We start from the raw sequence: 15,289 nt of genomic DNA, 5'->3' as shown, positions 1-15,289 counted from the left end.
TCACCCATGTGTAGTTTTTGGTGTGTCAGTAGGATTGTGTAAGAACTACAGAATGGGGTTTCTGTTCGTCGTAGGGCGATCGGTCCTGAGTCAGAGCGGACTCTTAAATTTCTGTGTGAATCCAGGCGGTGAGGAAATTAATCAAGAGACCCCCTGCTGGTTTGGTTAAGCTTTCCCACTGACAAAGGATTTAACAGTGTGCCATTCTAATCGTGTTTTTGTTTGAGCAGTGAGACGAGATCAAGAGAATTCAGAAAAATATTGTAAAAAAAGACAAATTGATCATTTTAATGTGAAAATTCCTTTTTTACTTGGTGACAAACCTGTTGGCAATTACAGGTCAGACATTTCTTATCAATGGTCAGCAGGTTTGTGCACATCTTAAGATTTTGGTCCACGCTGATGTTTGGAAACTCAAAGCTTCAGCATTCTTTACATATTTCTTTTTGGATTAAGGTCCAGGTGGGTTTTTGAATCCCTATGTTTGTTTGTTTTTTACTTTTTTATTGCATGCCCGACACTACAGCATAGTGCTTTATTTTGCGTTAAATAAAAGGGGTGATTATTTCAGTTTCTTAGCATCCATCCTGCCACTTTCTGATTGATATCTAAAACAAAAAGCTCATTGTTCACATTATTCTGACGCACTCGAACGCATCACGGGTGAATTCGTCCTCCTCGTTAGCTTCGGGCCGCATTCCGTGGTTAACGGAGCGTTCAGCCCGGGAGAGGCGCTGCGTAAATGGCACGGCGGTGAATCACAGCGCGTTCCTGCTCGTTAAATCGGTGCGGCTGCGCGCGACACAGGTGAGGATTGTTGCGCAGACTCGCGGGTGACTCGGCCAATCAGCGCAGGACTGTTTGTTCTCAACTCACAACTTTCAAGTCATTGACGCGTGGAGTCTGTGGGCTGAGACCAATTACATCACGGACTGTCATAAAACTGCGATCCGGCTCGCCGGAGCGGAACAGACGGCCTCGGACGCACCTGGAGACGACGATCGAATCCCACCTGGACCCGACGGAACGCGCGAACCCGACTGATGGACGCACCTTCCTCCAAAATCATGAAGAAACCAAGGGCGCTCTGCAGCAGCATAAAGGTAGGACGCGTAACTACCCCGCTGTTAAGAGGTTTTTATATTTGCAGCAGTTGTGTAACAAATTATATTTTATTTTAAGGGGATTTCTGAGGGTTTGGAACAAACTTCGTGAAGACTGATGGGTTCTCAGGTGTTTCTGTGGAAACGCAGTTTCACACCTTCATACCTTCCAGATGTTGAACATAAGAAATAGATCATGAAGAATTATTTCAAAGTTTAGTCGTCTTGAATGCAAAGTGTGTGCGTTTGTGTGCGTGCGCGCGCGATGACGCGGAACTAAATGCAATCTTTAATCAGAGTTCTGTAATCTGCAGGTTCTGATTTAGCAGCAGTTAAAGGTATTAAAACACAAGTGTGTAATACACGAGTTTGGTGGCTCTGCAGTTTGTATTTCTCTTAGAATCTCCGGATTATTTTTAGTTGTTTTTTTTTGCCGGGGAATAATCAGAAATCACAACAATCACATTTGTGTTTGGGCTTGTGATGAAATCAAATCACAACAATCTCAAACCTCCTACAACTGATGATGCTTTTGTCATTTTTGCTCAAGCAGAGAAGTTAATTGTTAAAATAGTTTACATTTCCTCTCAATCACTTAATAATCCCTGCTCTCGAAAAAATTGCATTCTTCTGCTGAAGTATTTTTTTTTTAATATACAGAAACTGGTAGTTTTATTTTTCAGTCTTTTAATACGTCACAGAGTCAGTTTGGACAAAGGGATTTCCAGCCGTGTCCACTCCAAAGAGGGTTGTATTTTCTTGCTTCAACACTTAAAGTCTCATTGTTCCAGGGATGCGAGTAAAAATGAGGCAAAACTTCGGCCTGAAGCGATGCTGAAGTGAGAAATGACTCGCCTTCGTCAGCGTTGCGTCTGGCTTCGGTTTTTCTTCGGTTTTCATAGACGTCCTGTCAGAAGTTTCTTTCCTCCCACACGGCCATCTTTACTCGACCAGAAAATCCTCTCTCTGTCATATTGTGAGTTTTTTTGATTTTCCTCTTACAGCTCTAGTTGAAGCCAAGATGCACAAACAGGAATGTGTTCGAACCGTTCAGGGCGAGTTCTCCCCCCCCCCACCCGGTCTGCCCAGTAACAATGCAGGCGGTGTATTTACACAGTGGGCGTAGCGCTGAGAGGCAAAGCAGCAGGTGGTGCCTGGAAGCTGCGGCGCCGACAGGTGGAGACGGATCACTTTGAGCTGTTTACGCCAAACCAGAACTTTTGCAGCATTGGGTTTGATTTTAGACCAATCGCATCCATCAATCTTCCCTGGACAGAAGTACATGCCGTCCACACTCGACTCTGTTTGTTCAGTTTTATCAGGACATTTTGTTTACTTTTCACAGCTTTAAACTTATCTCTTTTAGCCGACACCTAATCTCCACCCACCTTTTATACAATAAATGATATTTTGCCAATACCTGAGCAAAAGGGTCTGCCCCGGGGCGCGTAGAAACCCGCTCAGTGGGGCAACAAGCCCTCAGGCTGCACCTCACCTCCTTCTGCTTCTTTTCGTCTCTTGTTATTGTCCATTTAGCATCAGGCTAGCAGCAGCTAGTTTGGGCAGAATCCATCTGTCAGCAGCTCTGGAGCTCAACATGCCGTATCCTGCATGTCCAATCTGCACAGAACACACAGGTGGGCTGTGATTCTTACGAGTGGATACCTGCCAGACGACGCGACTCCAGGAAGTTCACAATCAGCCTCGCATTTTTGCACTTCAGCTTTCAGAATGTTTTGGTAGATTTATTATTGTGATTTATATCAGTTTTATTGGCTAAATGTCTTATTTATCTTTTGTTAAATCAACAAATCAAACCTTTTAATATACCAATAATTATATACATCAGATATTACAAGATAATGAAAGACTGTCCGTCTCTAAGTCCTGAATGAGAAGCGTCTCTAGTTCTTTATCGAGACTCTTTAAACACGATGCGTGTCCCGACACCGGCCTGACAGCGTTCCTGAGGAATCCTAGCCCATTCCTCAGGGATAAAGGCCTTCATTTCTGGAATGTTTCTGGTTGACTTGGTTTCCTGTACGATTCAAATCAAGCGCGGTCGGCTTCTATAATGATCCAGGACGTCGTCTGACTCGAGCCTCGACGGAGTTTGAGGTCTGCTTGGCGTCCTTGTCCTTTTGGAATGTCCACTGAAGCCCAAGCTTCATCTTCCTCACGGGTGGCGGGGAGTTTTCTTCTGATTTCCCGATCCGTGATGAATCCGTCCGACCCTCCACAGCTGCAGGTTCTCCAGCGGCCGAACCACAGCCGTGTTCTTCCAGCAGACGCTTCATTCGTCCTGCTCCAGACACGCCAGTGATCAGACCCCACAAGTTACAGTTTGGTTCCATCAAATCCTAGAGCGTCTGCGTTTGAACTAGATGGCTCTGAGCTGCTCTTGTGCTTTATGGTGAGCAGTGGTGAACGTCTGGGAGCTCAGACATGGAGCACTGCTGTTAAATCTATGCCTCACCCAACAAATAAAGCAAAGCGTTGGGACCGGACTGCAAAAATCTTTAGATCTTTAGGGGGTGGGATCATGTCCAGACTGCAGTAGTCAGTAAAAGTAGCTTTCAAAGTTTGTCCTTTCAAACTATTTGTTGTTTGATGTCATTATTGCTAATACAACTAACGGGAGCTGGAATATTTTTTCTTCCGACTGTAGTCAGTTCATAAAATATTCCTCGTTGTGCAGAGAGCATGAATTTTCTGACTCCAGATTTCCGCCTGAGTCTAATGCTCATGCTAAGCTAATCGACAGCCACAAAGACAGTTGCTTTAAAACAGGAAATGCGTCTTTGATCCTGATGCTGTTGTTGCAACTGGCCTCTTTAATGTTTGTGCAACAATGAGGGGAGGCAGCTTCTGTCAACCATCCGGGGGGGGGGGGGGGCGTCATTCCCTTAGCCTTTTCCTCTTTTATTTTCTGACAGAATAATTTTACAGAGTTTAAAAACAATAAATCTTCATGGAAACGCGGCGTCTGAGCTACGACGCGTGACCTTGAAATTCAAGCGTGAACTTCCTCCAATTCTCCCCTTCACAGCGGGCCTGGTGGCTGGAACAATAACGTCCACGCAGTCCGAACAAGGACGAATGTGTCCGCGATTAGCAGAGCCGGCGTTCAGCAGCCATTGTGTTGATCAGCTGCTGAACGTTTCTCAGACCGGCCTTCGAAACTCTTGTCTCCAGCGCTAAACCCAGAGGTTTGCCTGGTCTGTGAAACTTCATCGTACCAACGAGTGAATCTCCGTCAACTCATCCGGATAATTGAAGCTCGGCAGATTGAAAATGGGGACGAAATATCAGGGCAGTGTTCGAGCGGTTCTTGTGTTTGTGCAGCAAACCTTGAGGCCGAGAATGAGTGGGAGCATTAACTGTTCCGAGGCGGACGCAGAGTTCATTCTCCCTCAGCCGATCCGGAAAGCAAGCTCAGAGCCCGGATTTATCACCGTTTCAGTAGCAAATCCGCGAGCCTTGATCTCAACGTGCGTCTCCAGGTTCATTGCTGCGTTTGTAGCCAGCAGTGAATGAGAACCGGCCGCCCTGCAGGGGGTCGTGCGGGTGTCTGTGAACGCTTCCTGGCACTCGGGACGGGATCACTGCACATCCAGGATCCCTTTCACCTGGAGCTGTGCTGCTTGTCACAGAGCTGAAGCTTAAAGCCAACCGGCTTCTGAAAGCAGAAACGAATCAAAACACTCTATTTATTCAAATACGTACGGACGTTTCCGCTGACGGCCGCTTGACGATGCCGCGCCCATCAGCCCTGCAGCGTTTGGAGCCTTTCGGCTCTTTGTTTCGGTTTTACTGAGTCTCAGCCGAACCAGATCAAGGGGATCTGGTCGGGGTTTCTCCTCCCATCAGGATTTGAAGACCAGATTGTGTCTCTTTTGTTACCTGCAGCGTTCGTGCCACGCCTCCGACAGGAGCAATTAATCTGCAGTTTGAGGTTGTGCATTCTAAATATACGAGGAGATTATAGTTGTCTCTTCTTAGAGATCATTCAAAGTTTGCTGGATAATCTATCTAAACCACGCCAGAATTTCTAAATAAATCACCAATCATGATTGAATGGAACATTTTGGGGCTTATCTAAAGGGATGGACCCAAGATGGTTTCTTCTTCTGCATCTTAAAGGTTTATTGCTGCTGCACAGAGCTGTTTGGTTCAGTTCGGCAGACTCATTCATTCCTTACTTGGATACGTGGTTGAAATCATGACTATGTCAATAAATGGGGTTCGAGGAAAGCAAGCGAGGGAGTCGAATCCTTTTCAGCGTTTCTGATTGTAATTGTCTTTGTTCAGAATCCTCCCACGGCATCTTTGAGATAACGCCGGCGGTGCAGAGATTGCTGCTGACTACCGAGTTTGAAGTGGGTCAGGCGGTTCTGGAGGCAGAGATAACTTGTGTCGTAGCTCAGATGTACATGGAGATTGGTTCTGGAACTACAGGGCAGATCTTCATCATGACGGGCCCGGCGTCGGCAGGAGCCCCTCACTGCTGCAGGAGATCTGAGACGATCCCTGATCTGTTTTCCCACATTTTTTTTTATAGTTACATGGTAGAATTTGTCTTTGTTTCACGTTTGATGCTGCTTCACACGAGAACATCATAGTGCTGCTGCGTTTAAAGCAGCTGTAACCCCTGCCCGCTGCCCCCCCCCGGGTGGATTTACCCTCACTTCTGTGCGTGAAGCATGCGAGGTGACGCGTACATCAGTATTACAGGTACACTGGGGATACTTGCTTATTGCAAGAGGCAGCAGTTCATTCTACTCATTTCTGATCATGCGGGGATTAAGCTGTAAAACCTCATTCAGGTTCTACCTTCCTGTCCTGCCTGTCTGTCCGTGTGTCTGTCTGTCTGTCTGTCTGGCTACCGTACTCAAAGACCTCCCCTGTCGTCCGTCTGTCCCAGCTGTTTGTCCTGTGCCACAGCCTCCTGCAGTTCTCCCAGCTGCTGTACAGCGCTTACTTCAAGAGCGTCATCACCACAGTCGAGAGACGCTACGGCCTCAGCAGCTCCTCCTCGGGAACCATTTCCTCTCTCCACGAGGTAGGAGCCAACAATAACAACGTCCTCACACGGTCTGAGACCTGCGAGGGATTTATTACGCTTCTGGCGATGACAAAGGAGGAATCGGAGAACGAGCAGCCCATCAATATCACCCTTCCGGGCTGCTCGAGCCAGGAACCTTGGAGCAGTTTTATTTCAGATAAGAGTAATGGAAGAATGTGCCGTGTGTGCTCGCCATGGCGGCTGCTCAACGCAATGAACCCTCCGGTTACTTTTCCAATTCTTTTGCACATTTTCTCAAGATTTGTTTGAATGTTTAATGTAAAAGAGCAAGAATGAATTTTAGTGAATGAGACCGAACAAACGATGAAACCTGCAGCCTCCCGTCTCTCTTTGAAGCTGCCCTGCTGGATGTTTTTATTTATCACCTCATTTCCAAGAGTGACTATTGATTTTAACGTTAATCAATCAACGTGTGGATTGATTGATGACTGATCGAGCAGTGCAGGACCTCATTGAGACGTGTCCCTGTCGTCTCCTAGGTCAGTAACAGTCTGCTGATCGTGTTCGTGAGCTACTTCGGCAGTCGGCTTCACCGTCCTCGGGTCATCGGGATCGGCGGACTGCTGATGGCCGTCAGTGCCCTGATGCTGACCTTACCTCACTTCCTGTCCCAGCGCTACAGATACGACTCCGTTTTACAAAGTAAGACCCTGGCGTCGGCCCTGCTGCTTCGTCTCCGGCGCCGCCGCGACGGCTGGAGTCCAGAGCACGGGAACGCACAAACGCGATGACACTTTACTGAAAGCCGCGGCGTGTTCTCAGCACCGGCTCCAGGGCACTTCATTTCAAAGTGTCTGTACTTTGCAGCCCAACGGGCGCTGGAGAAAGCTTTGCCAGCGCTCTGGGCCGAACCTTTGCATGAATCAGAAGGAAAGTCTGAGAAGATTTTAGTTCGTTTTGCCTCCACTCACAGCATGTTGCCGTTGAACAGAGTCGCCGAGGGGTCGGGGAAGCTTCAGTAGATTCAGTTTCCTAAACTTTTATACTGACTTGTCTTCCCCCCCTTTTTTTCCCCCTCTCACCACCTGCTTTCTGTACGACCCAGACAATCAGGAAATTTGCAACCTGCAACAGAACTCGAGCGAGTCGGGTTGCAACCAGGAAGAGACCAAGCGTCTGGCTGACACCACCAACCTGTGGCTGCTCATGGGCGCCGCGCAGCTGCTCTTCGGCGTGGGTTCGGTGCCCATCCAGCCCTTTGGGATTTCCTACATAGACGATTTTGCCGGGCCTACGAACTCCCCTCTTTACATAGGTGAATGTCCTGTCGTTCACAGAAAGTCAATGTGATCACATAATAACGTCGCATTCAGAAGGTTTTGTGAACGAAGTACTGTTTGTGGTAGTATTCTTTCACGTATAAAATATTTGAGAGCAAGTAGATTTCAGTTCGACTTTAATGCTGTTACTTTAACCTGGATATAAAGTGCTTTATATGGCAAAAGCCCAAGTCTATTTCTCTGTTACTTTACATAATACATCTAATCTATTCTTTAATTATAAAGGGATTTGGTAAGTCAGATACTAGCGCGAAGAAAACCATTCAGAAAAATAAGTTTCATTTTGCTGCAAAACATATTTTGCACTGATATATTCATAATACTTCTTCTTTAAAGTAGTCACCTTAACTTTAAGTACAAGTAATATATATTTTCGTTTACTGTTGGTAGTATTAGCTTAAATTAGCAAATGAAAACGAGCAGGTTTTTATTGATCTTTGTCTGTTTTAACGTTCACAGAGATTCTGAAGTTTTATTTAGCAGAACAGAGCAGCGTTTTTATCGCCTATTTATTTAGTCATTCATTTTTAACGATGGCTGGTGATCCTAAACTGTTTAGTGCTGTGCAAATGTAAAGTTTTTAAATATCTAGCACCAGCAGTACTTTCCCCTCACAGCCGCTTTATCATTCACAGCCATCCTGTATGCAATTTCTGTATTCGGGCCGGCCGTCGGCTTCCTGCTGGGCTCAGTCATGCTCCAGCTCTATGTGGACGTTGACAGAACTGGTTTAGGTAATTATGACTTTTCCAGAGTTATTTGATGAATAACTGAGAGCAGAAATGACTGTACCCTATCATGGCTGTGTGGCTGCTGCAGGAGCGGAACTGGAGCTGAAGCCCAGTGATCCCCGCTGGATCGGCGCCTGGTGGATGGGCCTGCTCATCGCCAGCGGCTGCCTGGCTCTCTGCTCCGTCCCCTACTTCTTCTTCCCTCGTAGAATGGATTCAGGAGTAAAGGCAAGTCAAGTCTCACTCGGAGATCTAGGCGTGAATCATGCAAGCCTTGATCGTTTCCGTCGTGTTTTACTGACCCCTGCTGGTCATTGCATTTCATTGTTTTCTCATCTTTCAACATTCTTCTTCCCACATCATAATAACTTCAATATATTATTCCAAGAGCTGATTGGTACTTTTTTTTCCCAATACATTTTTCAAACATTCTACTGAAAAGTAAGACATTAGATAAGATAAAAGATAAACCCCCTCAAAGTTTCCACACATGCTTGTGAAAGCTTATTTTGGTTGGAACGTGACCTCGTAACAAAATATGTGACTGATAAGGATTGAATGAATCGCTCTTCTATAAACATCTATCAGGTGATATCTTCTTTCCGTGATCAGGCTGAGGTATTTATTTTTTCTTTATGCTATATGAGCCTATTTTAAATTGTGTTTTTGGCATTAAAATTAATGGCCTACTTTTAAAGTACCTACAAAACAGAAAATACGCAACCTTTTCAGGTTAATCTAAATGTCTCTGCTATTCAATGATGAAAGCATCATGCCCAGCCTCACGGATAGATTAGACCAGCATGCAAACTAAATATAAAATATATTACACAAAAATAATTACACATTTTGCACAAAATAAGCACCTAAAATAGTTCGGCGAGTATTTCAGTATAAAACGCCACAGCAACACAAACAAATACCAGGAAGCTTCCATTTTGACATCTGACAGCTGCGGATGATTGTGAATGCATGAATGCCGAGCAGCTATTGCACAGAGCTGCCACTTCAATCTGAAGCGCCCGCATCACAACACTGCAGCGTCAGGAGTTTGGGCCCGTCGGAGAGAAACCGATGAGTCAAACATTTTGCTCGGACCAGGGCTGTGAAATCTGCATACGAATCTCCACATTATGTCTGAATTATGATTGAACACCTACCAAATAAAAATCTACCCGTATTTACACTCTGATCATATTTAATTCTGCTTGTTACCTTACAGGTGCCTGGAAGTGAAACCGACATGAAAGATGACTTCAAAAAGCCAGATAGCTCTTTGCCAGACTTCCTGAAAAGTACGCTTATTGTGATCAGACTGCAACATCCCAACATATCAGATTCATAAAGTGGCTAAAGTGTTATTCCATGAAGTTGTTCTGGAACGGGAGTCTTCTCCAGCGTCATGCTCAGTGTGCCTCCGTGTGTTTTTTTTTTGTCTGATCAGTGTTTCCCAGGATGTTCGTCCACCTCCTGCTGAGCCCTCTCTTCTTGACGCTGGTTCTGGCCCAGTGCTGCTTCTCCTCGGTGATCGCAGGACTCGCCACGTTCCTGAACAAGTTTCTGGAGAGGCAGTATGGCGCTTCGCCTGCCTACAGCGCCCTGCTAGTGGGTCGGTACTCTAGTGACTGCCACTCTTAATCACGACCACTTTCCAAAGCGATTTTGTTCCCCGTTGCAACGTGAGGAACTTAAAACGCATCATTTGTGGGGAGAGCCTCTGGATCCTTACTGTCTGTATGTTTGCAGGGGCTGCAAATCTGCCGACTGTAGCAGTGGGGTTGCTGATAGGTGGAGTCATCATGAAGAAGGCGGGTCTATCACTGAAGGCCATCCCACGCTTCTCTGTGCTAATGCTGACCACCTCCACCCTCCTCTTCATCCCTCTCTTCTTCATGGGTTGTCCCACACAGAAAGTATCTGAGGTCAATTATTACCAGGTCGGACAGCACAGGTGAGTAAGAGGAGCGGGGGGGGGGGGGGGGGGGGGGGCGTACGTGTGATGAAGCATAAATGTCAGCAGCATCGCTTTTTAAAGGAGTGGTTAGCCAACAAGCGTATTGGTAATGACCCTTTTTTTAGGTTATAGATTAATAATACGTATATATTTATTTTTATATATACAGGGGAACCTCGTGTCTCGAACATAATTCGTTCGGTAATACTGTTCGAAAAATGATTTGTTTGAAAACTAAAACTACATTTCCCATAAGAAACTAGAAAGACAATCAGAGATTGCAGACGCTCCCCTCCAATAGATTATTGGATCTTGTGAGACAGTAAACAGGGCTTCCGGATCAGAGGGGCCAAACCTGCGCTAGCTTGCTGCTCCGGAACGGGGAAAGATACAAACTTTTATGTTGCACCCCTGAAATGAAATGAACGACTGGACTCACGTTCATCTTCGTTTGGCAACTTTTAATAATTACAGTCCTCGGTTCAGTAACGTCAAGTAATATTTTTGTCTCCTGCGTACTACAACATACCTTCTGGACTCTTTTTCCCATCATGCCATTCGTGTCCCTCCCTTTTAAAGTGACACTCCCATGTTACAGCACAGGCACAATTCCAGATGTAAAAATAATTCTAGAATCTGGATCCAGATCCGGATCAACGCCATTCTCGGGGAGGACCGAGCCACGGACAGAACCTTGCTTGTGTAAAAATTTCAAGTCGATTGGGTTACTAGTTTTTGAGTTATGCGCGCGGACAGACAGACAAACAAACAAACAAACAGACGGACACAATTGCAATACCCTCGCCTCCCCTTCGGCGAGGGTAATAATGGAAACAAGATTAATGCGTTCCTAAGCACCAGATAAATACCCATTTACATGACTACAGTTACATTAATATGTGACTACGTGTCTATAAACAAGCAGCAAGATCCGACACGGACGCCCCGTTCATATTTGGTGATTATTTCCTTCTTCTATTCAACAGTTGTTCTCGCTGTAACTCCTAAGACGCATAAACTCATCGTCGTCATGTTTATTATAGCTTCCCAACAAACTGGATTTGCTTCCACGCCTCCCCCAGCAGCGGAGATTTCCCCGATCCCAGTTGCTGCTGAACGTTCCGTGTTGGTGTGTCTGGAAGGTGAGCTGCTACAGCGATAGATCTGACCCCGTTTCTTTGACCCCTCCACAGCGCTCCGACCCCGTGCTACGCTAACTGCTCCTGCCCTGCCAGCGCCTACAACCCGGTGTGTGGCTCCGATGGGATCGAGTATATTTCTCCATGTCATGCAGGCTGCACCAACTTCACCAGGAACCCCAACGGCACCCAGCGGGTGCAGGTGAGCGCGACCAGTCTATGATCCTCCTGCAGTAGGAAGTGTGCAGGTTAGCCTGTTTACATTGATGCATTTTACAATGATCCTGTGAATGTTATATATTCTAAGTCCCTAAAAGATGTTTGATAGAGAGTTGCATAAATGAAAGTGGATGTTGCATAGATTATTGTAAGGACAATTAAATATTTAACATCCAAGATGAGTGGATTTAATTTCAAAGCTTGGCAAATTGGTTTTTTTTAGAACTTACAACAGTTTTAATAGTGTGTAATTGTGTCAGTCTGAGATGAATGAACGGTTTTTATTTCTTGTTCGACTACAGGATCTGTAAATTCGGCTCTAATTAACATTTAAGTCAGCGTTGGAGTGCTGCAGGGAATGCATTCAGCAAAGTCCATCTACGCACATTTAGTGTTTTTAATTCTGCTTTTTAGAGGATAGACTTGAATCTTTCAATTTTATTTTTTCCATTGATAGACACAATGACCGACCTGCCTGCTGTCATCATAATCGGTTGATTATTAATGCCTGATCAATGCTGATGAGTCAGAGCAAGAAGGAGGTGTTTAAATGTCAGTCATTGAATAGTTTTTTAAAGTGGGTGGATTGACAGACTGCTGATTAATTATCAGCCAGTTATGACTGTGATCGCTGTTTCAATGCAGAAGCACAAAAGCAGGAAGCTTAATGGATCAAGCTGGAGAAATAACTGAATTATATTTACGTCATACAGGTTGGCAAGTTGACAGCTGATGAATGGAAGTCCCTGTTAGCTAAACGATTTCATCAACTAATTCTGTTTTAAGAAAATTGGAAAAAATGTGAAGGAAGGAAATCGATCATTTTGATCTGTGGACTAGTATGAAGTCTGCAAGTATGAGCTAGCCTGTCCAGAAATAAGACAACTCTGTCTCTCAGCAGGTCTGAAGCCACAAAATGAGCATGTAATAGTTTTTCTTTTTATCCATACCCAAACCTGAGTTGTCACTAGAATTGATTAGATCCTGGACATTGATCTGTAGCTGTGAAGACCTGGAGTCTTATTGGCTGCTAGGCTAAGTGAACCAACTGCCTCACATTCAGCATAAAGACATGAGGATGGCATTGATTTTCTCGTCCGTTCGCAAATGGGGGAAATAAATGTTTCCCCTAAATGTCCAGCTAATATCACGGCACATGCAGCACGCTGAGATGCAAACATAATGTGCGTGTTTCTTCTGTTGTCCTTCTGGATGCAGCTTTACACCAGCTGCAGGTGTGTATCTGGGAGTCAGAGTCACGCTCAGCCGGCTCCCTGCCCGAACAGCTGCCCACATTTCATTCTCCCCGTCATGCTTGTCATCTGTCTGGCGTCACTGATCGCCTGCTTCACTCACAACCCCCTCTACATGATGGTGCTCAGGTAAGGAAAGACGGCGGGACGTTACAGAACAAGTACCAAGTTACCAATAGTGATCGAAGAGCTCATCTGCTTGTTTCCCCACTGCAATTAATTGATTTCCAATCAGAACTTTAACATTTATCCATCTTCGTTGCCCTTTTGTGTCCTGTTTTGTTTTTATGTATAGAATCGTCCCAAAATGTATCAGGAATCACCATAATTATATCCTACTGCTACTAATGTCTAGGATAACTATAAACTATAAATAGGATTTGTTCTCTGAGGGTTTAACAAATGTGTTTCATAGACTTATTTATTGATCGTACACACATTAACACTTTAAATATCTCTTATCATTGCCGCTGTGTCCAGCGTTGTCGTGACTGCACGGTTGACCCTCTACTTTTTTTATTATCCTTTACAGATCCGTTCCCTCTGAAGTGAAATCCTTCGCCATAGGAATTCAATTTTTACTCATTAGAATAGTAGGTAAGTTGTGACTCAAACGTTGCTGTGTAGCTTGTATTCTCTAGTTGTTCTATTAACCGTGTGCAGCAGGGCCTCCGAAGGACAAGATATAACATCCTATCTTTTTTAGTCCCTGATGCTATGTGAAGTTTGTTTGTTTTTTACACCTAAATCGACACAATCTTAAATATCAACCCTATAAAATATTTCAGGCTTTCTACTGGCGCCGGTTTTTTTCGGGATAGCCATCGACACGTCATGCATCAGGTGGAGATACTTGTGTGGAAAGAAGTTAAGCTGTGGTTACTATGACAACAACATCTTCAGGAACAGGTGAGAAAGCTCGTTTTTCAGAATACATATTGCATGCAAAAAGAAAAAAAACCCCATCCACAACACCAATGCCAATTAAGTTGTTTTTGTGGACCCTGCAGGTACTTGGGCTTACAGATGGGTTATAAGATCATGGGCATCATCCTGCTGTTTATTCTGGGATGGAAGGTACAGCGGACACAGGAATACAATCTGGAGAAGAGGCCCGAGGGACTGCTGTGACCTGGTTGAGCATCGCCGTTGATCCGAGTTTTTCTGCGCTGCTGTAGTTCAACATGTACAAGAACAGTGTGGCAAGCAAAGCTCTGTCGGATGGAGAAGGACACAGCCGAAACGGGCCCACGCAGGACCTCGCTTTCTGTATCCTCCCTGTTTGAGCTTCACAGGCTGGAGAAAAGAGAAAATAAATTCTCACTGGGAAAACTTCAGATGCTTTTGAAAGTTTGAACATTCAGAATCAATCTGACATCCATGACGGAGAAACAGATAAATGGTTCTCTTGTGTAATACGTATCTCACATGTTCCACACGTCTAGAGAAAGTTCACGCAACAGATAAACGTCTCTGTGTATTACTCGTTCCGAGAAGGTAGGGATCTATCGATGGGAACATATTGTGGCGTTAATTCGTTGTATTGTTGGTATAAATCCTTGTTCATCCAGGGCATCTTCAGGGAATCTGAATCAATGAGTATCTCCACCTGATACATGACGTGTCGATGGCTATCCCGAAAAAAACCGGCGCCAGTAGAAAGCCTGAGAGGGAGAAAAAAAAAAAATAGTGTTCCCAGTAAAAGCATTTATAGCAATTAATAATGATAACCTTCATGCCCGCAATGTGCCGGCGACACATCTAGGGTGTACCCCGCCTCTCAACATACTGATTTAGATCATTCCTTTTTAGAATGGTGGTGCATGATGGGGCATTTAGTTTAAGTTCTCATAAAATAAACCTTAAACTGTGAGGTTAAAGAGGGAATGACGTTTTTATAGGGTTGATATTTAAGATTGTGTCGATTTAGGTGTAAAAAACAAACAAACTTCACATAGCATCAGGGACTAAAAAAGATAGGATGTTATATCTTGTCCTTCGGAGGCCCTGCTGCACACGGTTAATAGAACAACTAGAGAATACAAGCTACACAGCAAGGTTTGAGTCACAACTTACCTACTATTCTAATGAGTAAAAATTGAATTGAATCAATGAGTTGATTCAGATTCAACCTCAAAGATATTGGCTTAATATTTAAGTTTATTTTGTATCGATGTTTGTCTCACACATAGAGACATTTGTGATTAATATAATACTCGTTTCATGTATGATCTCATGTAACACATGTATGGTAATTCCATTGCTAATGAATTTTCACTACTTTTTCAAATTCAGTATTCTACCTACTGGCGTTGTTAGGGGATTATTCCCTGACAATGCAGGGCATTAATGTGTGAGGATTAATCACTAATAAAATTTATGATGAACTAACCGTGTGAGCGCCATCTATTTATGCCCTACTACTGGACTTTTGTCCCGTGAGCGGTCGCCACAGGAAATGAACCTTCTCCACTTCACCCTGTCCTTTGCATCGTCCTCCCCAACACCAGCCACTCTCATGTCC

General features: G+C 44.7%; 1 protein-coding gene across 1 annotated transcript; it reads left to right on the top strand.

Annotated features, from left to right (window-relative positions):
* Window positions 1–1,067: 1,067 nt before the first annotated feature.
* slco2a1 (solute carrier organic anion transporter family, member 2A1) lies at window positions 1,068–13,905 on the top strand. The gene is made up of 14 exons (XM_068743230.1): window positions 1,068–1,103; window positions 6,028–6,165; window positions 6,669–6,831; window positions 7,235–7,444; window positions 8,105–8,203; window positions 8,289–8,428; window positions 9,423–9,495; window positions 9,645–9,809; window positions 9,947–10,151; window positions 11,348–11,495; window positions 12,731–12,894; window positions 13,298–13,362; window positions 13,554–13,674; window positions 13,776–13,905. Exons 1-14 carry the CDS (start codon window positions 1,068–1,070, stop codon window positions 13,894–13,896), a joined length of 1,848 nt encoding a protein of 615 aa, XP_068599331.1. The 3' UTR covers window positions 13,897–13,905.
* Window positions 13,906–15,289: the final 1,384 nt, after the last annotated feature.

Source organism: Brachionichthys hirsutus, chromosome 9 (genome assembly GCF_040956055.1).
Source record: "Brachionichthys hirsutus isolate HB-005 chromosome 9, CSIRO-AGI_Bhir_v1, whole genome shotgun sequence".
NCBI classification, from domain to species: Eukaryota; Metazoa; Chordata; class Actinopteri; order Lophiiformes; family Brachionichthyidae; genus Brachionichthys; species Brachionichthys hirsutus.
Note: the sequence above shows the minus strand (reverse complement) of the source record. Positions and strands in the feature narration are given on the sequence as shown.